Source organism: Lissotriton helveticus, chromosome 8, assembly GCF_964261635.1.
Source record: "Lissotriton helveticus chromosome 8, aLisHel1.1, whole genome shotgun sequence".
NCBI classification, from domain to species: domain Eukaryota; kingdom Metazoa; phylum Chordata; class Amphibia; order Caudata; family Salamandridae; genus Lissotriton; species Lissotriton helveticus.
In genome coordinates this window covers 70019271-70043681 of record NC_136069.1, presented here as the reverse complement: position 1 = coordinate 70043681, position 24411 = coordinate 70019271, and the positions used below count along the sequence as shown (strand labels likewise).

Below are 24411 nucleotides of genomic sequence, written 5' to 3'. Positions count from 1 at the left end.
GTTGCCTTTTCCAGATGTATTATTCATCTTTCATCTCATGACATCAGTCCGCACACAATCCAACAGCAGTGCTTTATTTCAGACCCTTTATGTAAGCAGTGTGTTGGGGCTCTACAGGGGGGTAGGAAGTAAACACTTAGGAAATAAAGAAATATTTGTTCATCTCCAATATGCTTCTCATCTCACTCACCGTCACAAAGTCCAACTTCTTCTGAGATGCTGTGGGGATTTCAAATGGCTTCCATCGGAGCTGAAATAGAGGCAGAAGAAAGCGGTGAGCTGAAGACTTGCATCTAAGTACTACAGTGGCTAGCCAAGGACACCCAGAGGTGTGGGCTCCCTCCAGAGCTCCACCCCTAGACCAACTCGAATGTGACTTCAGAGATGTTTGTTGATGCCTGGTATGATGGAGCACACAGGCCATACCACTGTGGTCCCCCAGTTTGCAGGGCTGCCTGCTCACCATTTAGCCTCTGACTGCTGCATTCAGAACTTAAAGAGGCAGGATTCCCTCTCCAATCATAAACACCAGACATTCATTGTTTATTCATACAAAGGTATTATTTATATAGTGCTTTTACCACAATGTGTTCATAGGGTCAGTTTTCTAATATCTATGCGCTTTAACCCACTGAACACTGCTGGATCAGCCATGCAAGATTTCCGTACTGGGTCCACAAACGGGTTGACAAACGCGGCGATCTAGGCTGCGGATGTGTGTTTGTGGATGCTGATGAAATTTAAAAAAAACTGCTGATTTTAATAGCACGCTGAAAATCTTCATTTTAAAACTGTATTTGTGTATTACGCTGTGACAATTGTAAAGCGCATTCCTACCTGTACTTTACTCGCTCGTGGCCCCGTTCCCCCCCGGCTTGGTGCCGTTTGTGCGGAGGGTCAGCTTGAGGAGCGTCACTTCCTGCTGGCGACAACACTTCCGCCCTGCACCTAATCATTGCAGGTTAGCGGTGCAGTGTTCCCTCACCTCCGGTATATAAAGGCGGTATGGTGGAAGCGCAGCGGGAGCGCCGACTTCGCGCCGAAGTCGCGCACAAGTCAAGCCCGTCTGCGCCCGTCCGCGGCCGACCGGGCCAAGGGCCCAGTTGTAATGTCCATTTTATTACTTACTCTTCCTCTGACCTCCAGAGACTTAACTCCTCAGGGCCTATTCCTGCCCGTACTGCGAGGGCTGCTTACGATTGTGGCATATTGATCCCTTCCGACACCTATGTTCTAGACACTCTTCCCCTTCATGATTCTTTCCCAGTCCTTTCCCCCTTTCCCTCTCAGAAATCCACCTCACTATTAGTGTACTATTTGAATACTCGCTCCTTAGTACGCCATCAGTTGGAGATTTTTCAACTACTACACCAGAGCACCATTGATATTCTCCTCCTTACCGAAACGTGGATCACCGAGGACTCTGCCCCCGATATCCTCGCAGCAATTCCTACTGGATACTACATCATGCAGGCCAACCGGCCGGCCGGGAAGTCCGGCGGCGGTGTGGCGGCTATTATCCGTTCTGAACATATTTTCACAGAGCGGACTGCGATACTTATTCCCAAAACTGATTGCCTCTCCCTCAAATTTTCCTCAGCTAAATCCACTTTTGTTTGTATTCTTGTTTACAGGCCCCCTGAACACATGCCTCTCTTTTCTCAACTATTCGGCGATTTCATCTCTCAACTCGCGATTAATCATGCAAACATCATGATTATTGGCGACTTCAATTATTGGCCATCTGATACTCGCGAAAGTCAGTCTTCTATGGAGTTTACTGAGCTTCTAACTAGTATGAATTTTTTCCAGCACATTCATACTCCCACTCATCACAAGGGCCATATCTTAGATCAAATCTGAACGTCCAATCTTGACCTTTCCCCTCCCTCTGTTCTCCCCTGTTCATGGTCCGATCACTGCTCCATTTCTTTTTATCTCCATCTTCATATTGTCTGCCCTCCACCCTCTGTCAAGAATCTTTCTGCTCGTAACTGGAAAAAAGCAAATTTGGCTGATTTTCACGCCTTACTGGCCTCCTCTCCACCCACACCTTCGACCCTGATAGCCGACCAGGCTGCTCACCTCGAAGAATGGCTGCTCCGTGCATGTGACAAAGTGGCCCCTTTTAAAACAATTAAAGCCAAGCGCCCTCATGACGCCCAGCGTTGGTTTTCTGACCAACTTAAAGCAGACAAACTTGCTCTCCGTCAAGCTGAGCGCCGTTGGAGATGCAATTACGATCCTCAGCTTAGAATCATTTTTGTAGATTCCTTAAAATCTTACAAAAATTCGATTCTAGCAGCTAAAACCGCCTATTTTTCTCATAAGATAATGGATTCCAATAATAAAGCTAAAGACATCTTTGCCATTGTCAATGAGCTCTCCCTTCCTGACAGGGTCACACCTCAACCCCAACCAACCCAATCCTTATGTGACTCCCTCAACTCTTACTTCTCTGAAAAAATTTCTATCATTAAAAATAATATTCCTTCTCCTTCGTTCCCCCTACCCCCTCCTCTTCCCCCTATGAACACCAGTCGGCTGACAGAGTTTCCACTAATCTCACTAAAAGAATTTTTTTCTTTGCTTCACAAAGTTAGTTCAGGCTCACCTAATGACGTCTGCCCCCCTCAGATTCTGAGAGAGGCCTTTTTGGCCTGTCCTGGCCCCCCACTTGCTTTGCTCAACAACTCCTTAGCTACTGGAGTAGTCCCTCGCTCCTTTAAACAGGCAGCGGTTCTACCTATCTTGAAAAAAACGAATGCAGATCCTACAATTTTAAGCAATTACAGACCCATCTCCCTTCTTCCCTATCTAGGAAAGATCTTGGAGACGCATGTCACCCGCTGCCTTAGCTCGTTCGTCGAGAGATCTTCCTTCCTGGATGCCCAACAAGCTGGCTTTAGACCCCTCCACTCCACCGAGGCGGTCATAGTAGCCGTCATGGATGCCCTCAGGAAAGGTGCCGACAAAAACATCTCACAGGCCCTTGTCCTGTTGGACCTGTCGGCAGCATTTGACACGGTCGATCACGTGATTTTGATCGACCGTGTCAACAATGCTGGCATCCAGGGGGTAGCCCTTGATTGGCTTAGATCTTTTCTCGACGACCGATCTCAGGCAGTTCACCTATCCACTTTTTCTGCTTCCTATTCATCTTTAACCTGCGGGGTCCCTCAGGGCTCTGCGCTATCACCTTTATTATTTAATTTGTATCTGCAACCCCTTCTAGCTTCCCATCGAACCTCCCCAGTCACAATCTATAATTATGCAGATGATCTTCAGTTCATTTTTCCCATTGACTCCCTTCCTTCCTCCTGTTTTAATTTTCAGTCCACTATGTTGGCCATTGCAGAATGGATGTATCACAGTCAATTGAAATTGAACCCTACAAAAACAGAGCTAGTATTGGTGGGGGGTTCCACTAATCCGTGGAACACCGCCTTTTGGCCTCCATCACTTGGGACGGCACCCACTCCTGTGAGCACAGTGAAGAGTCTAGGGGTGATCATCTCTGAAGATCTTTCCATGAGACCACAAATTAATTCTGTCACCTCATCCTGTTTTTTTCATCTCAGGCGGATTCGCAAAATCAGTAGGTTTCTCTCTAGAGAGGCCCTGATTCTTGTCATCATCGCTCTCATCACCTCTAGACTCGACTATGCTAACATTCTGTACGCGGGGATCCCTGCCTATCACCTCCACCGGCTGCAACTAGTGCAGAATCAGGCTGCCCGCCTGATTTTTTGCCAGCCCAAACATCAGCACGTTACTCCCCTTCTTCGCAATCTTCACTGGCTCCCTGTCTCCAAACGCTGCATCTTTAAGCTTGGATGTACCGTCTTCAAGGCCCTCTCCGACTCAGCCCCGGCCTTTATCTCATCTTGCCTGACACGATACATCCCCTATAGAGCTCTCCGTTCTACATCTCTTAATTACCTTGCGGTACCCAAATACAGACGGAAAAAGCATGGAGGACTGAGTTTTTCTTTTCTGGCCTCCTCCACTTGGAACTCTCTTCCAACGACTCTTCGTCTCTGCTCCAACTATGCTTGCTTCCGTACACTGTTAAAAACTCTGCTATTTCAGTCAGCATTCGAGTAACCCCTCCTCCCTGGTAACCGTGTATTGTCAAAGAGCGCCATGAAACCGTTGGTGAACGTGCGCGGTACAAATATTTTTAACGTAACGTAACGTTTAACGTAACGGTCCTATCACGTGACAGAGAGGAAACAGGAAGTACTCCTTCCTAGATGAGGACAGTGTATACTGCTTAGGTCAATGAACAGAATATAAAAACAAGCATTTGCAATGCAATCGGTCTCGCCTTTGGGACCACATATGTACTTAGCTATGCAGCACATTAGCCTGGGTGCTGAAACATCTACTGTTCTATAACATGGAGGGAAAGTAAGCACCAAACCGCGTGACACGCCAGGTATGGGAACACATGGAGAGAAATATTGCCTTTCAGCGGTAAATGGTGTAGTACAAAGCTGTTTTTAATATAAAATCAGGGCCTTCAGTGGTCATATCACTATCGCAGCGGATGCTTTGCTGAATTTGGACGCACCACGAGGGTTTGAGGAAGCTGTGGACTGCAACTACCAAGCGCCCTGGGACCACTAGCACCTGGGCTCCTCCCCTACCTGCCGCTTGAAAACCACTCGCGGCCACCGCTTCACGGGCGCCGCTCACAGCGGATGCTTTGCTGAATTTGGACTCACCACGAGGGTTTGAGGAAGCTGTGGACTGCAACTACCAAGCGCCCTGAGACCACTAGCACCTAGGCTCCTCCCCTACCTGGTCACAGCCCATAAATTTGGCTAACGCCCCGCGCATCGCGGACGAGAGCCGGGCGAAGCCCGGGCCAAGGGTCGGCCCGTTTGAGCCCGTTCGAGGCTGGAAAGGCTGGGCTGGGCCACCTCTCTAACGTCGGAGAACGGAAAAAGACAGTAAGTGTATCTATCTGCGTTTGTTATCTATACTCCCCGTATTTGTTGTGTTGCAGTAATTGAACAATCCTGATATGGCTGGTCGTCCAGGAAGGGGAAAGAAGCATACATTTGGAGGCTCTGTGGCCGGCACATTAGACCAATTCATTGTAAGAGCAACATCTGTGCTAGCTCGTGAAATCGACCTGACAGAGCGTCGCCTCTCTTTAGACCCGGCCTTCACTAAACGGTCCTCTTTAGGCAACATTGTGCTGTCTGTCACCCCGGAACGACGCACAAATATAAATATCACTGACGACTCAATAGCCATAAGTCGGAATAGTGACCTCATAACTGCAGACAAAACTACCAATATGGCTGACGAATTTCCCAACACGCAGACCCAAAGTAACATCAACACGGTGACCGGTTTGTGCGGAGGGGTATCTACCAGTGCATTGATGCTGGCTGCAACTGGGGTCATACCATCCTCGTCAGGACACATATCAGGAGCGATACCAAAAAAGAAGTATGGGGGGGGGGCACTAAAATGGGAAAACAGCAAAAGGCAGCCAAAGTTAAAAGCAGTGGTATTTTGGCATCTGCTGTACAAACCACTCCTGAACATCATACACCAAGACTAAGTACTCCACCTATAAACATGTCTGTTGGTACTCCGGTTGTACTGGATGAGGGGTTCTGGCTAAAAGTTGGTGGAATTTTAACATCTTCTAGCCAGCCTATCACGGACAGATTAAAGCAAATTGAAGAAAGACTAAAGAAACTCGAGCAACTGACTTTATCCAATCTCGAGCTTAATAAGAAGAAATATCCAATAGCTCCAACAGTGACTCAAGACAAACTTTTCCCGCAAAATGATACAAGAAATGCTTTGGCCCCAACTTTTACGCCCCAAATATCGGCACCTGACTTCACGAAAGGTATCCCGCGGGTCAGCGTCGAAGGTAGACTGGGCTCTAAGAATGACAAAACCCATCATGAAAAAATGGACACACCCAAGGGAAACAGTGTAACAAATCACATGGCGGGGCGGGGGTACTATTAAAGTCCTGCAGGGGGGTGGAAATGGAATCAGTGCAAATGACGATTATGGGTGCTCGTTACCGAACATAGACCTGCCACCAGAATCCATCCCCTACGTTGTTGTCCTGGCAGGGGTCCCCGAACTAGTGAAGGGTAGTGTGGAATCGTTTCTCGGACTGAAAAACAAAACCACACATTGGCTCAATGCCAATAGACCCCTTCCCCCACAGATCCATAGTAAAATCCTGTTTGTACGTAGAGTTAGGTGGCTGGGTAGGAGCAGCAAAAACATACTAGGAGATTGCATCATTATTAATTTTAAAGACACACAAGCAGTGCAACACATTTGTGACAGGTGGCCCTACATGTCGAAAACTAGAATTCAGCCACTTGACCTCACCTATTTTTACAGCCCCCAAACACGCAGAGTAAATTATGCCTCAAAGGGAAGTACTGGTGAAGGGAATCCTGGGGTAAACCACGTCAGAAATAGACCTGAATTCGAGGGCTACGGACTGGAACCGGGTATTCCAACCAGTAATAGGTACAGTGTACTCGATATGGTGGACTGACTCTCTCCAAATATTGCCATCTTTAAGAGTGCCCGGCCAATGGTTAGAGAAGAAGAAGCCACGAGACAACATTGTGAACATCAATCCTTTAACACGGTTTACGGAGGGTTTGTAACTTACTCTGCCCAGAGCTTAGAGGGCGCCATGAAAAAAGTGACATATCCCTATGCTGATACAGAAAATAACCAACATATACAGAATAAGGGTGCCCTCCCTCGTAAGTCGCATATAATTCCAAAAATAATAGCAAGGGAAGAACCTCTGGAAAACAACCAACAGGCCAGAAAACATAGCCTGTACCCACTGGCACGGTACAGTAAAGCTGGAAGCTTATCAGGAGATGTTGCCTCCCAAACAATTGTTAGTACAAACATTAACAAAACAGTGATGGATAATAGTATTAAACTGGTGTCCTGGAACATTGCGGGGCTGTCCGCTAGGATAAGGGACCCTGGATGTTTATCTTTTATGCAGGACTTTTCAATTATCTGCCTACAGGAATGTTGGGTAATGGAGGCCATACACATTAACGGCTACTGTACCTTCCACACTCCTGCTACCCGGTCGATAAGGGGAAAGGACAAAGGAGGGCTTTGCATCTATGTATCAAACCTTTTGAATGATCTGATAGTAAAAATTGATACTGTGTCTGAATACTGTCAGATACTGCAGATTACTGACGAGGGTAACCAAAAAATAGTTTTGATAAACTTCTATAATAATATCCCAAAAGTGAAAATAAGTAAGGTTTTAGAGGATATATGCCAAACCCTCAAGAACATCGAAGTAAAACAGCTTGGGGATATATGCGTCATATGGGTGGGCGACTTTAATTGTTTTCTATGCCCACATAGCCACTTGGGAATTTGTGGTCTGGGTACAGGTAGAGACGACCTCCGTTCACACTTCTCCCATACGACTCTGGGCAACTACCTTAATGATTTGATTTTCCATCGAGACCTGGGCTTCGCAAATGAACTATGTTCTCTTCCGGTGCCTTTTGAGCCAACATTCATTGGAAGGGATGTAAATCAGTAATAGATTTTGCTCTCCTATCTAACCGCTATTCTTGCCATGTCCTTACTAACAAAACATGCGACATGGCAATGAGCGATCACCTCCTAAATAGCCTATCCTTCTCTTTTGCGGGGAGTAATAAAAAAACCCAAATTTAATAGAAAACCTATATAGCTACAAATTAAGCCTTGCAAGGTTGAATGGATATGCTATAAAGTGGAATAAAGAAGAGCCTGTGACCTTTTTTGAAACCATTATAAAAAACAAATATAAGGAGTTTGAAACATGTTTAACTGCGACTGGTGAATATGCCCCAGTCACTGAGGCTTTTCTCAGTATTTCGGAGGAAATACGTAAACTCCTCGTAGGGCCCCTGAAACAGGGAAAAGTTAAGACGCAGGGATGGTTCGACTCAGACTGCAGCAAGGCCCATGCTCCCCTATTGATGATGCTAAAAAGTGAACCGAGAAATGTGGCCGAAGTAAGACTCGCCAGAACTGCATACCAACGTGCAGTTAAAAATCGCAAGAGCCAATTGAAACAGGAAGCCTGGCAGGCGTTACATCAAGCCTGCCTAATTAAAGACAACATTGACTTTTGGAAGGCTGTAAATGCCCCTTTTTTTCCAGATAGGGTAACTGACACGATAGAAGTGGCAATTACCGAAGATAGATGGGTCAATTATTTCAAAGAACTTTATCAGGCAGATGACCCAACTGAGAGTGCGAGACTAGATGAAATTGGAGGAGATGAAATTGTGCCCCAGGAAACATTTCCAATAAACATCGAATCTTCACTGGTGGAAGTTCAAACGGCCATTAATGAAGGGCTGCAGGGAAAGCCCCAGGACCGGATGGGGTGCCAGTAGATATATATAAATTTAACACCGAGCTATGGGCCCCACTCTTAACTAATGTCCTAAACAGTTGTAATAAATATGGGGGTTTTCCCACATGGCAATAGGCTATCGTGGTCCCTATCTTTAAGAAAGTTGATCGCAATGAACCAAAATGCTATCGTTCAATATCTTTATTGGATTCACTCATGAAGGTTGCCGGGAGGGTTATATTAAATAAATTACAACTCTGGGTGGAAGAAAAAGGCAAACTTTCACAGTTCCAATATGGGCTCAGGGCAGGACTTGGTACAACAGAGCAAAGTCTGAATTTAGCGCTGATTATAGCCAAGTATGTAGCGGCTAAAAAGGAAAAATTATTTTTAACATTTGTCGACCTAAGTTCGGCCTTTGACTGTTTAAACCACGACAAACTCTGGATCATATTACTGCAAATGGGCATGAAACCAAATCTGTAGATATTTATTAAGAAGTTATATCGGGGGGCTGGGGCGAGGGTACGGTTTGGGAATCAGGGCGAGTTCACCTCCAAGTTTGGCATAAACAAAGGAGTCAGACAGGGTTGCATACTCGCACCATTTCTGTTTAATTTAAACATAAATAGTGTAGCTTTCCACCTTATTCAAGATAAGCAGGATGATCCTCAAATCAGGAATACCCCAGTCCCCATTTTATTATATGCAGACGATGCAGTAATTATGGCACAGACCCAAGTCGGCCTTCAAAGATCACTTACCAACTTCTCTAAGTACATGAACGATAGAGGTCTAAAAATAAATATAAGCAAGACATTTACTATGTGCTGCACCACTAAAAAAAACTTCTACATGCAAAATCTTCCTCTCAAATACAAAAATAGATACAACTGATACATTTTCGCATTTGGGCATCAAATTTGATAAAAAAGGGATCTGGTCTTCGGCGGCCCAGGCGAGAAAACTATTTTTCTCGAGAGCAATTGGAGCCGTCCGAAATTTTGCCAACAAGCTGGGGGGACGACCTGTGCCAGTGCTAGTGGATAAATCTAAATGTATTTCCACAGCAATATACGGGGCAGGTATTTGGGGAATAACAGATACTCACGATATACAACTCTGTGAGAATGCATTCCTCCGTTATCTACTAGCTGCCCCAGGGTCCACATCTACTTATGTATGCCACAAGGAACTAGGTTTAAATTATATCTCAGATCTTATCAAAGTTAATCCCCTTCTTTTATGGCACAAGGTGTGGTCTACTGAGGAGACAGGTTTAAATAGAGATATAATTATGGACTGTCTTAATCTCCAGGGGGTTTCAAGAATCTCCTGGATTATGTATGTAAAGAAACTATCCTATGATATTGGACACCCTGAATATTTTGATTCCCCGAGTTGTTTAGAGACTGTTTCAAGGAAGAAGCTGAAAGAAACTGGTTTGCTCTTCTTAGAAAATAAACGTTGGCTGGCAGAGAAATGTAAGACCTCAGTCATGGAGAACCATTTGATGCTTCAAAGACAGGGGATTCAGCCATACTTGATTCAGATGCAAAGTTGTTATTCTCGCACGCTACTCACACAATTTCGTGGGGGGGGGGGCTTTTTTAGACTGGTTACATTCTCAGAAGTAAATTCTTGGTCTAAAAACTTGATATTATGTCCCTGTGATGATACTTCTGTCCAATCCATGCTACATTGCATACTTTTTTGTAAATTCTATACCCTGCCGAGGAGAAGATTTTTAATTCCTATGATGAGAAAATGGAGATTCAGACAATGTAGAACAGCACTTTTGAGATTACAAATGCTAGAAGATGAACTGACTATGTATCTTGTGTCGTTGTTTTTAAAAACTATAATTAGATACAGGACTTCAATGAACTGACTTATAATAATCCTCCAAGTCATTGTAATTTGATTTAATGTATTTTATTCTTATTTTTTACTGTATTTACATGAAGCATGATAATGTGTTTTAATGGCAAAAACCTTTTTTATAAAATGTTCCTTTTTTTTCTATTGTGCTTTGATGGTTTTTATAATCAAAATCGAATAAAGCAGTTCTTGACTTCACTTGACTTGAAAACACAAGATTTGAAAAAAATCTTATTGTCTACGGGTGCTTGTGGAAGACAATTTCTATGGACTGGAATCTAGAGAATGCTAAAGTGATTCTGGTATTTTACTGACCTCTGCTGGTCGTTTTCTATCAAGACAGTTTAATAGAGGCAGATGAACAGAACAAAAAGTCCCTAAGCGGAAGCAGACAACCTAGGGCTGATCTCCAGAGTCCACAAAGCACATACACTTGTAAGTATATAATAAGTATATACTAAAGTATATACAAGAGGTCTCGAATGCTCGACCGAATAATCTCATGGTTCTCTTATTAGATGACGTTTTGCACTACAGTCTTCTCACAGCACTAATTTTCTTTATAGTCCGGAAGAACCAGAAAATGTTACATGTTTTTAAAACCTGATGGCTTAGCTTGTAAAGGGTAGCTAAGTGTATTAACCACTTGGATGCTAAGGTACCTGATGATCTTCCATGTAATTTCCATTGAAATCAATGGAAACTCCATGACGAGCTGGGCTCGTCATGAGCGTCGAAGGGGTTAAGGTCTCACTGCTGCAATTTGAGTGTGACCAGGAGGACACTATTATTAATCACGGTAGGGCAGACTTAGTTTACTATTCTTCCGAGATCAGCAACTACCATTGATAATAACAGTCCTACAAAATAGAAATTATAAAAATGTGGAAAGTAGAGCTACATAAATAAATCACACATCACATTCACATGCTCAGTAATTAACAGGCAGGCTTGCATTAGGGGATGGTTTTATCATTAAGTGATACTTCTGTGAAAGTTTGAATATTTATGTTCTGCTCAGAGCAACGTCATATAGGATTTACGTGCAAAGGAGGCTGGACTGCGTCATCCTCCCTGCTCCGACATCTCTTCTACCTCCTCCTGCTTGCCCTGTATTGCTGACAGAGCAGGGCCCAGGGGGAGGAGTGGTTTGCCCACTCAAAGTGCCTATGAATGTTTAGCTGGCTGTCTCAGGCCGGCCAAACAGTCATGCACACTTTGCATGTTCTCCACTCAGGATGCATTACAGCCTGGGTGGATAAGATGCCCAGGCTCCTATTCCGCATCTAAGCACCGAACCACGGCACCCAGACCAATCACAATGTGCATTGCAGCGCTGTGATTGGTTTAAGGGATCTTCCTGCTGCTGGACTCCAGAGAGGAAGAAGAAGAGTAACCCCGGGTGGGTAACTCCGCTCCGCCAGCGGAGTTTCCGGAGTTTTGCCTACTCCGCGTTCCGTTGCGAACGCGGAGCTTAGGCAAAACTCCGACTCCGAGCGGAGCGGAGTTAGCTGGCCCCTCCATCCTCTTGTCGTGGCTGCCTTCTCCTCGCCATGGCCGCTCTCCTTCCTCGTCTTCGCCGCCCTTCTTCTTAGATAACCCCTACGTTGTACGTCTCGCGTGGAAGGAGAGCAGCCATGGCAAGGAGGAGCCAGCCACAGAAGGTAAGTGCCTTTTAAAAAACACTCTAATTACTTTGGGAGGGGGAGGGAACGTACTCTGATCCATGTTGTACCTTCACAGTGCAACTTTTGACCTTTTGCATGCTCAGTGGTTGTGGGTGATTCTTGCCGTCACCTGTTGCCAAATGTTATGTTGGCCGACTTACCAAGGCCACTGACACAGTTGTTTAAAATAAATGATGCCAGTGTTGCTCTTACTTCACTGCTTTATTAACTAGTACTACATTGACCCACCATGGGTGGTATCTGCTAATAAAAGCCCAATGACATCACTGAGACGAACCAACCAAAACTAGCTCAGGTAATAGGGATTCCAAGGACCAACGACCGCCCAACATACCAAAACCCCACGGTACCCTATAGCTAACAGCCAGCCTGATATATTTGGTGCAGGGTCACCACTCTTTGTAGGCAAGTGAGAAATCAGCTTTTGAAACCAGTCATCAGTCCCAACACCCAGAACCTTAACTGGTTTCATTCAGCTAGCCCTTTGGCAAATTACAAGGTAAGACTCGCTCTGCGCACAGTACCGAAGAACATCTAACTCTTTAGGAGCTGTAGGGCACACTGCATGCACACATTAACAAACAGAAAGAAAGAAATAAGGAAAGAGAAGCTAGAGCTTATTATAGAAGCAAGCAGAAGGAACAATAACAAGACTTTCAGGGCAAAAGTAATATATTAAGAAATAGGAACAGAAACAATCCACCACCAGTTCACATATTACAGCTGACACCAGGGTTAAACACTTCTCTGATACATACAGCCTAGGTAGCAGGGACGAGAATTCAGAACCCGAGGAGGTCATTAGCAGTGTTTGTGACAGTTTGCAGTTTGGTTTAGACGAAGTAGTCACTGCCCTAAGGGACTGTCCCCCTAACAAAGGCCCAGTTACAGATGGAGTGCCAAATTACCTTTTAACATGTAACCTGGATATCTGAGCGCGTTTGTTAAGCAACATTTTTTATTTTTATTTTAAAGTTTGTTTATTGAATGCAATCAGAAGTACATTACATGATTGAACGACATCTTGTACATTATCAGCACTTTTCAGTTCAACATCATACAAAGTTACTTAGGATATATTTCCTTTCATTCTCTCCTGTCTACGCAGTTCCATTTCAACCGCGGGTGAGACACACAAATCCCCCCTGTACTTGTTCCAGTGTGACCATTTCCTGTCCCATTTCTTTGGGCAGCCGCTTGCCTTAAAGACCTCTGGTTAAGTAACATTTTTAATGAGGTGTCCAGCGCCCCCCATCTATACCCTGAGCATCTTCTGAAATTGTACCCATCATTAAGATGGGTGACCGGTCTGACCCGCAATGTTACCAACCAATCTCTCTTATGGACTCAATACCCAAAGTCCTAGGGAGAGTAGTCTTTAATGGGATCAGAGACTAGGCTCACAACAAGTGTGTCTTGAGTTTTTGTCAATACAGGTTCAGGGCGCGCCTTAGTACAGTGGAACAGTGTCTAAATCGCAAACTGATGATTGGTAAAGATGTTGTAGTCAAACACTGACAAAAAACACAAGGTTAAAGGAGGGTCTAAAGGGGAAACAAGTTTACCGACCGTAAAGCACCCTAGCCCCAAATCTAACTAGTAAGAAACACAAAAAGGGGTGCTAATGGTCTAAGTGGAACTGAGAGTGTCTGCTTTCTCCTAAATAGTGTGTGTATGTGTATAGACTGAAGAGTAGTAAGAGAAGATAAGAAAACCCATCAGCCCACCCCTTGGCGGAGCTTCATCATCTGGGATTTTTTGAGGCCAAAAAGAAATGATGGTGTAAAGAGCTGAGGGTAGACAGGTTGCAGTACTCGGGAAATGTGTTAACTTACCATCTGGATAGAAGTATTTGCTGAAACTCTATCCACACTCTGTTTTTTAACCTTGTCATCATGGTGACCACCAGAATAAAAGTTACCCTTTGGCACCATGTTAGTCAATTTTAATACACTACTTTTTCACTAACACACATTTCCCGAGCACTGCAACCTGTCTACCCTCAGCTCTTTACACCATCATTTCTTTTTGGCCTCAAAAAATCCCAGATGATGAAGCTCCGCCAATGGGTGGGCTGATGGGTTTTCTTATCTTCTATTACTACTCTTCAGTCTATACACATACACACACTATTTAGGAGAAAGCAGACACTCTCAGTTCCACTTAGACCATTAGCACCCCTTTTTGTAGTCAAACACTGCCCATTGTACCTGGCCTTCATGGACCTGTCTTCTGCCTTTGGCAGGGAAAAATAGATCAAAGCTTTGGTTAATTCTCCTGAAGAAAGGTCTAGAGCCACCCACGTCAACTTTTTGACTACCTTCCACAAACTTAAATGCAAGGGTTAGATTTGCCTCAAACAGGGAGTGTAATGAGCCAATAGATTTGAAAAAAGGAGTCCGACAAGGGTGCATTTTAGCCCATATCTTATTTATCCTTCATCTAAATGACTTGTGCTGATACCCAACTTCTTGTGGTCAAGATGGCCCAGTGATAAATAACCTCCAAGTACCAACATTATTGTACGCGGACGATGATGTACCGATGGCGCACAAACTTGTCCCACCTTTTACAAGAGTTTTCCATTTTTATGAGGGACCTTGATATGGATAATACCTACTCTAAACCTCAATTAATGTCTCACAGCCCCAAGAAGTCCAGAATGAACTCCATATATCAGCTCTAATTTGTAATCTTCGGTGGCCGGTTTCCCTTGTCTGGGAAGTATATTTGAAACATCTGGTCACTGGCACTCTAATATACTTGCCAGACAAAGGAAATTCATCCAACAGCTGACACCCTTTTAAAACTGTAACACCTGGCAGGTGGGAAACCGGTGGATGGTTTTAAAAAACATTTTTGAACCACAATGTGCCCCAATATTAACTAATGGGGCTGGCATTTGGGTTATGCTAATGTTAACAGTAGCCAGATAGAAAAAAACGATTTTCCAGGAGGCTTTTATGTCTGCCACCTAGTTGTTCCAATTTTGTATGTCATGAGAAGTTAGGACTTTCCCACATAAAAGTCAGTATAAGGCTTGCACCTTCAACACTGGATAGCTGTATGGAGTAAAACGCTTTGGATATCTGTATGGAGTAAAACGCTTTGGATATCTGTATGGAGTAAAATGCTACGGATATCTGTATGGAGTAAAACGCTACGGATATCTGTATGGAGTAAAACGCTCTGGCTATCTGTATGGAGTAAAACACTCTGGGTATCTGTATGGAGTAAAACGCTACGGATATCTGTATGGAGTAAAACGCTCTGGCTATCTGTATGGAGTAAAACGCTCTGGCTATCTGTATGGAGTAAAACGCTCTGGCTATCTGTATGGAGTAAACCCTAAGGATATCGTATGGAGTAAAACGCTCTGGATATCTGTATGGAGTAAACCCTAAGGATATCGTATGGAGTAAAACGCTCTGGCTATCTGTATGGAGTAAAACGCTCTGGATATCTATATGGAGTAAAACGCTCTGGCTATCTGTATGGAGTAAAACGCTAAGGATATCGTATGGAGTAAAACGCTCTGGCTATCTGTATGGAGTAAACCCTAAGGATATCGTATGGAGTAAAACGCTCTGGATATCTATATGGAGTAAAACGCTCTGGCTATCTGTATGGAGTAAAACGCTAAGGATATCGTATGGAGTAAAACGCTCTGGCTATCTGTATGGAGTAAAACGCTCTGGCTATCTGTATGGAGTAAAACGCTCTGGCTATCTGTATGGAGTAAAACGCTAAGGATATCGTATGGAGTAAAACGCTCTGGCTATCTGTATGGAGTAAAACGCTCTGGCTATCTGTATGGAGTAAACCCTAAGGATATCGTATGGAGTAAAACGCTCTGGATATCTATATGGAGTAAAACGCTCTGGCTATCTGTATGGAGTAAACCCTAAGGATATCTGTATGGAGTAAAACGCTCTGGCTATCTGTATGGAGTAAAACGCTCTGGCTATCTGTATGGAGTAAAACGCTAAGGATATCGTATGGAGTAAAACGCTAAGGATATCTATATGGAGTAAAACGCTCTGGCTATCTGTATGGAGTAAAACGCTAAGGATATCGTATGGAGTAAAACGCTCTGGCTATCTGTATGGAGTAAAACGCTCTGGCTATCTGTATGGAGTAAAACGCTCTGGCTATCTGTATGGAGTAAAACGCTAAGGATATCGTATGGAGTAAAACGCTCTGGCTATCTGTATGGAGTAAAACGCTAAGGATATCTGTATGGAGTAAAACGCTCTGGCTATCTGTATGGAGTAAAACGCTAAGGATATCTGTATGGAGTAAAACGCTCTGGCTATCTGTATGGAGTAAAACGCTCTGGCTATCTGTATGGAGTAAAACGCTCTGGCTATCTGTATGGAGTAAACCCTAAGGATATCGTATGGAGTAAAACGCTCTGGCTATCTGTATGGAGTAAAACGCTACGGATATCTATATGGAGTAAAACGCTCTGGCTATCTGTATGGAGTAAACCCTAAGGATATCGTATGGAGTAAAACGCTCTGGCTATCTGTATGGAGTAAAACGCTCTGGCTATCTCTACGGAGTAAAACGCTACAGATATCTGTATGGAGTAAAACGCTCTGGAAATCTGTTTGGAGTAAAACGCTCCAGATATCTGTATGGAGCAAAACGCTCCAGATATCTGTATGGAGCAAAATAAAACGCTCTGGATATCTGTATGGAGTAAAACGCTCTGGATATCTGTGGGATCTCCAACCTTTTCTGTATTGAGAGCTACTTATGTTCAATAAAACATATTAACAGCTACTAATATTATTAGTGCAGTATAATTCAAATTTCTTTATATGTATATTAATTCAACCAAGCGAAATCTTTCTAATTTAATAAGCTGGGCTGCACACAGGTGAGCTACTCAGAGTTAGCTCAAGAGCTACAGTAGCTCACAAGCTACTGGTTGGAGACCCTGGAATTCTTCTGCCTAGTTCAATCAATAGGTGCTTATATGTGAGCAGGGGTTTAACAGTCCCTGGCTAGCTAACATAAAAAAATCCTTCTCACATCTAGATAGGCCGATCTCTTTGCTAACCCTTCTTGCATAATTAAGCTGGATAAATCCTGGCTTAGGCGCATTTTTATTGATATCAAATGTTGACATCGAGATCTTAGGGAAATCACAAATGAAACGAATAAACAGTACCTTCTCTTACAGATAACTATAGGAATGGAACCCTACTTACTCTATAGTTCAGTCAGTGAGAGAGGTCCCTTCTGTTGACATTTGTAACCAGCTCTGTTTGTTATGTTTTCCATATGGTAATGTGGGAATGCTAACCGTTCACCTTCTGTTTTGATATTACTTGACTTGTCAGCAGCTTTTGACATAGATCACTCTTCTATGCATTCTGGCCTCACTTCTGTGCTAGCCTACCCCTCAGCCTATACTTTCTCCAACTTTCTCCAACTCCTCTTTCAGCTCTTACTTCTTTATGTTATAGAGTTCAACAGGATTCTCTTGGAGTCCCGCTCATGTGCACCTGTATGCAGTCAATTCTCAAAATTGTTTCCCATTTCCTTCTTTTACTGCTTTTCTCCATGAAAACTGCTTGAAGGTCTTAATAGCTATTCCTTCATGGATGGGTAAGCGCCATCTTCATATTAATCCAGGTAAAATCGAATTACTTCCCTTCTCAGCATCCTCTTTTTTTTGCTTTAACTTTATCTATTTCCTTCCCTCCTTTTATAACTCCATGAATTTTCAAACTTATTGCGAATTCCCCCCTTATCACCTATTCCCTCTCCCCCTCTTTTTAATTTTCCCACTCTCTACCATCTAGCTTCAACCTAGTATATCTACCCTTTAATCTTCCTTTCCTGGTTCCCCTAGAGCCGTCTTCCTTTTTGTGATGCAGCCAGGGAAATAGAAAATAGACTACAGCACCATGTTTATCTTTTTAGTTGTCAAAAATTGATCTACCAATTATTTTTTGTATTCATTCTAAAAATTTCTAATGTTTTAGGAATGGTAAGGAGTTTTTGTACTAGTCCTAGGATTAAGCAAAGGGTCCATAACACAAATTTCCATTTCTTAGCATGTATTCATTTTAGTGATTCAACAAATTAGAAATTTGCCCGTCTGGTGTCGTGACACTGGTAAGTTCCAATTTGAATTTTTTTTCCACCAAAATGAGGAACAGTCCTATTTATGTGGTCAGTCAGAGTAAGGTGGCCTTGTGAATGCAACCTGTAGCACAACTGTGTGTCCAACGTGGCGCATTAATCGGACTGATGGCATAAAAGTCAACGGTGCCTACTGGATCATCTGGTGCCCACTTATACCCACCCATCATATCCACAACAAATGGGTGGAATCCTTGAATTATTCTCAACCTCTGGCAATTACTCGGGCTGCATCCCAACCCATTGTTATTTTGCACACCATGCCACCTGAGTTTGGACCGAGCTAAATGCAAATCAGTCTTGACCCTGCTCCAATGGGAACAGTCCAGCCCGAACTACCAAGGCAGGTACTCCTTGAACCGGAAAACTGAGGCGCCATGGTGTGCAAATCAATGGATGCGGCCCGAGTAATGACCAGTGGCTGAGATTAATGCAAGCATTCCATCCATCACTTTTTTTTATACTTTAGTGTGTTGCCCTACGTAGGATGGGTATGCCCAGACATGGGACCCGTGCACACTGCACCACTGGAACCATGCTGCATGCGGGTGACGAGCCCATAAATAGGACAAAACCCGTCCTGGGATGCTTGTGTTCCGGATCAGGAAGGACCAGGCTTGTCAGTTTGGACTGGACTGTTCCCATGAGGAGCAGGGTCAAGGCTGATTTGCATATGGCTGCGTCCAAACTGGGGTTGCACTGTATGCATAATAACGAGGGATTAGTATGCGGCTCCAAGTAATTACGAGTGGCTGAGATTAATTCAAGCTTTCCATCCATCACTATTTTTTTGGTTTTATACTTTATTGAATCTTCTATCCATGACAGCACATGTATCAGATCAAAGCAATCAACTGCATAAATACTGGGTGTGTTTGTACGCACAGGGAATGTTCACAGTAGACCCGCATAAAGTGGCCATATTTGGCGTGTACAAAAGTCGATCATCATGGCCAAATGATTAGTGACTAATATGTTTCCAGACTCGGCTGCAGCACAAGAGACCCCCACAACATAATTGCCAGGTGTACATTCGCTCTCCGCGGAGGGTAAAAGGCTGGAACCACTATTCACCTGAGGGTTATCTTTGCCCAAATGAGTCAGTGTTGTCACCTGTTAGACAACATGGTGCTTGAGGCAACTGGCACAAATCTTAACAAGGATCTGGAAGGACGCACTGTGGAAAAGTAACCTGGAGTGCATATAGTGGACATGCACATGTTAGCACAGTTGGATCAGGTACACATGTGCTCACAATCACATGACTATACTATAACACTGGCCTACCAACACCATTTACATGACAAGTTATGTACACCCCCTTACCAAAATGGTCCAGCACAAGTGTGTTTACTTGTGTGTAAAGCCACTAAAATACAAAACATACAATTCTGCAAATACAATAGAAGAATGACCAGGAAAGACACGCTGGAGAGCAATCTCCAAACACTTATGCAGACCAACATACTACATGTGTACTTGTATACATAAAGTGCATAGACACCTGCACAGCAGCATCAGTACCTGGTTGGGGTCTGGCTCCACTTCATCCCAGTTGTGTGTGAGCTGCTCCTGGGTTACCGGCTCAAAGGGCTTGTGACGGACCGATGGCAGAATTCGATAAAGCCAACTAGAAAACACAACAAAAGATGAGGTTTAGAAGCTATGTGACTGGTTGAGTGTCCAACGCCTTAGTCTCCAATAGATCTAGGTTGTGTGGTAACATCTTCCACAACTGTAATAATTAAGGCTTCCAGTTTTCCGTTTTTAGTGATTTTTACAGATAAATACAGACAGAAAACAGTCTATTTCCTGCCTGTATTTATTTTTAACGCCTTAACGGCGGCCGCGATTTTGCGGAAGTGCGGCACTTCCGCAAAACGGCGGGGCCGACGGCAGCACTGGGGAGGTAGTGCTGCCGTCGGCCAATGGCCAACGGCAGCACGGAACGGGTAAAAAGACAAAAAATACAGAACATTGTGCTTCTTGTGAGTGACTCTCCTTGTGGTTCTTCATAACTTCAGGACCAACTGCTAAGCAGATAGACACCCTGGGGTTTTTAAAACAGGATGAGATTCCCTTAAATACAGGCATTTGTTCGCATATATTTCTATATAATGCTAATATGTACCTGTGGGTGTAGTGTTTTGTTATATTTTGTTTCTTAATTTGCTAAAATGCGAGAAGCATCAAAGTATGAGTGCACGTTTATCAGTTGAATAAATGTGGAAATATACCATTTTACGACTATTTATTCTCAAAACATACAATATACATGAATAAATACCATTTAAATGGCCAGCAAACAAATATGGATACAGACGGAAATGATAAAAAACATAAATAGCATTAAACCGGAAGCCCTAGCAATAATGAAGGCAGTAATATTCTGTCCAGTGATGATTCAGCTCCTGACGACACCAGGTCGCGTGTGGGTCAGCAGCCATATTGCAACCAGGCACTTGTAAGCAACAGGGAATGGCTCTAATGACTGTCTGGTTCTCTCCCTGATTGGTTTATTAGCTATTCCGAAGGGACATACCAAGTGTTGTCCAACCAGAGAAAAGCCCCACTCCCACTGGGATGATGGATTATTCAAAGCCTGTGCAGTATTCCTGGCCGTAGTTCTCTTGTGAAGTATTTGCCTGTTTTGGGTGAGACCTTGAGCTACATGAATGACTTGAGGCTGTGATACCCACCACCCTCTTGTTTCTTCAGTCCGTGGCCTAGTTTTCACTGGCCCATATCCTGTCCTTCGCCTCAACTCTTGCCGCTCTGTAAAGCACTCATTATGGTAAGATTGTGAGCTCACAGCCCCAGCTTACCTTGTCTGGCCTGCGCGCTTCTAGCTCACCCTCTGTCGCTCAGCGCCATGTTCAAGAACAGATTGTACAGTTTCTGGAGCTGGAACTACCTACAGGCTCTTATTATCAATGTTCAGCTCCAGCTCCTCCCACCGACGCCATTTAGAACATTTTGCAAATTGCAACAGCAGCTGCAGGAACCTAAACTACTCTCAAAATTCCATTAACCTTTGACCAAGGTGACTGGCCTAATGCACTCAAAAATATATCATATACAGATGCATTACCCAGAAAGAGAGGAAATTAAATTCTCACTGTAAATGATACCTTCAATCCGATCAGTTGCATACAAGTATTACTTACTATGTCGTTAGATACTGCGGCACGATGTCCTATACAATAGACCTGGGATTCTCCCCAAAGGAACTGTGGGAACAATTTTTGACAAGTGGAGCACACATAAACAACCCCTTCCATAAAGAGGTATTTTCGTCTCCCAAAGCTTGGAGCAATGTTGCAGGCCTCAAGTGCTTACAAATGCCCCAGTAAAAGTTCAACGGCACCAGCTCATGCCGGCCGCCAGGTTTCTGGCAAACCGCTACCTTCGCTCCGCGGTGAAGTCCAATGCCTGCGGAGACATGGGCCACAACAGGACCTTGGGGTTATCTCCAAACAGGTGGAACTGCAGGCTTCCAGGCAGTGGTGCTGCAAAAAGGTTTGGAGTGAGGGTGCTGGCAATAATATTGCCTCACTAAAAGGGGCATAGGGGTAGGCGATAGTCTTTGGAAACACAACAAATGTCGCCGGAAGACCAACTTTTGAAGGGCCGCTTTACTGTTCATTCTCAAATCTAAACTCTATCAATATTTATGGAGGTGCCTTGGAAGCTTCAATGAGGAGGATTGGAACACTGTGATGCTTTTTACCAGTGCTCTATGTCGTATGCATGTGAGCGAAGGATCACCTGTGCTCTATCCCCCCCCCCCCCCCCCCCAAAAAAAATATATATCGCTCAAAGCATCCACAGGAACTCGTCCTGCATTAAGATTGAAGCACTCACGGGGGTAGTTTCTTCCGCCAATTTATTTCGAAACTTTACAGCATAGTAAGACGCGTTTCGGCATCGGCCTTCGTCAATTGTCAAGGTGTAACAATTGACGAAGGCCGATGCCGAAACGCGTCTTACTATGCTGTAAAGTTTCGAAATAAATTGGCGGAAGAAACTACCCCCGTGAGTGCTTCAATCTTTATGCAGGACGAGTTCCTGTGGATGCTTTGAGCGATATATTGGTTGACGGGCACACCCCCGTTACTGGAGCACCCGCTCGCGAGTGCGGCAGGCTGGTGTTTTGGAAGCTGCAATTATATATATATATATTTTTTTTTTAATTTATAGAGGTACTGCACCACTCCCAGAGCCCCTAATTCCAATGCCACTGGGTGCACGTGTCTTGGGTAGGAGCTTTGACCGCCCACTTGCCCAAATCCTTTAACTATGCTGATGTTGCACCATTCACTGCATGAGCAGCAGACGCCCCGACAAATCATGCACTCTGACGTTCCTTTGTGATTGATGCGCAATACATAAATAAAATATATACAAAGGTACCAGAAAAGATCTATTACAGTCTTCAATGTGCATTTGTAACATAGTTTATTTCCACACCATTACTGAAGTAGGAAGACTTCCTTATTCCCTCAGATACGCACCTTTGACCATATATAGTAGAGTTGCCTGAAATGACAGGGGTAGTATTACCATTCAGACATACCTTCTCTTATTTGTGGGTCTAGGGCAGGTGAAGGCTGAGCCAGAGAGCTGTTCTGCATAGAGGCCATAAGGACACACCTGTGGGTTATTCTGGAGAGAATAGAAAAAGACAGATTTAGCATGCAGGCGAGGAAGCTCTACTGAGTAAGGAAGGTGACCCCTACTCACTCACAACAGGTACACATCCAGAAGTAATAAAGGGTTACTACCTAGATCACCCACCATCCCACATTGGTCACCTTGCTCTACTCTTTGTCTGCAGGATGTTACCTATTCCTGTCATGACAACTGTTTAGGAATACAAGGATCTCTTAGCGAGTATCTTGATGTTTCTTGAGAAAGAGAAGTAGTGATCTGGTCTCTGTCATGTCTTTGGCTACCACAAATGTGTCTCTGAGCCTGCCCACTGTGCAGAGTAAGACACAGGGGGTTGAGGAGTGGCAACCTCAACAATAGTGCATGTAGGTAGACACCTACCCATGTGGCCTACCACAGAAACAGCCCCTCAGGTAAAGGCCATACCTGTCCTTCTGGTAATGCCCCAGGGCAGCGAGGGTCCTCTGAAGAGAGCTCATTTCCAAATCCCGACAGGTACTAGGGAAGAAGAAAGTATGCAGGTTAGAATATATAGATGGGTGTCAAATACTAGAACCAATCCACCAATCAAGTGTTGCACACTTGAAGAGTGGGAGGTGCTACGCAACATCGCAGGCACGATATCTAAAGAATACAGCGTACAAAATATAACGCACCTCTTACTGAATAATATCAGGTTGCATCCAATAGTGTCAAGCTATCTAGCAGGTCTATTAAATCCTACCGGGCTAGGCCAGGGGTGAAGCTTAGTCAGTAAGACTAGGGGGTGTGAGCTCCAGATTTTCCAAGTGGCGGCTGGCAACTATGCCAAGTGGAGAGACGGGCAAATGGGTGGTGGATGGGTGGGTACATAAGATAAATACATTATTAAAATAAAGTCAAAATAATAAAACAATACTTACCATGTTTACTGCGTCATCCGCTTCCCTCATGATGACTAGGGCCCCAGACAACTCCCTTGACCAATCCTGGCGCCGCTCTCATGCTGTTAGAGCCACCAGGATTGGAGGGAGCAGCCACTCTCAGCACTCACAAGAGCACAGGAGGCTTTTGCTTTCTCTAACACAGCTGTCTCACACAGCTGGGTTAGAGAGGTTTAAAGTGCGCATGTGTGGCTGTCCATCACAAGTCGGCTGTCCAAAGAGACATGCGCACTTTAAACTAGTGCACAGGCAGCTCACCCTCCTCCCTGCTGCTGCTGGCAATCAGCAGGCCGCGCCCCGTCCTGACATGGTTCAGGACGGGTTGACGAAAAATAAAATGGTAATGAATTTACTTCATTACCATTTTCTTTTTCATCTCCGGGGTTTTTCTGGGGGCATTTCACTGGGGCGACCCCCCTCTGCTATGACAGAGGAGCTTTCCTGCATTTTTCGACGATCACATTGTAATGTTAATCACTGTAAGGAGAAGCAGCACATGAGGAGGCATAAGGGCTACTGGAAAGGGAAAGGAGTGTGAACACAGGTACTTAAAACACAGAACTTTGCATAAATAACCATTTTTTAAGACCTTCAAAACAGAGACGAGTGTTTATGTATTTTTGTCTATTTAAAAATGGCGGATGAAATGCGACAGACACCTTACCGTACCCGACTGAAAGCACCAGTACCC

At 44.2% G+C, this 24411-nt stretch overlaps 1 protein-coding gene across 2 annotated transcripts in view; it reads right to left on the bottom strand.

Moving 5' to 3' along the window:
• HGD (homogentisate 1,2-dioxygenase) overlaps nucleotides 1–24411 on the bottom strand; it is a 172340-nt gene that overhangs the window by 69859 nt on the left and 78070 nt on the right. For both annotated transcript variants that reach the window (XM_078656643.1, XM_078656644.1), the window contains exons 2-5: nucleotides 23224–23295; nucleotides 22703–22791; nucleotides 19651–19756; nucleotides 191–250 (exon numbers count right to left, since the gene is read on the bottom strand). In XM_078656643.1, the coding sequence (XP_078512769.1) occupies nucleotides 191–250; nucleotides 19651–19756; nucleotides 22703–22791; nucleotides 23224–23295 (327 nt within the window). The remainder of the gene's footprint in view (nucleotides 1–190; nucleotides 251–19650; nucleotides 19757–22702; nucleotides 22792–23223; nucleotides 23296–24411) is intronic.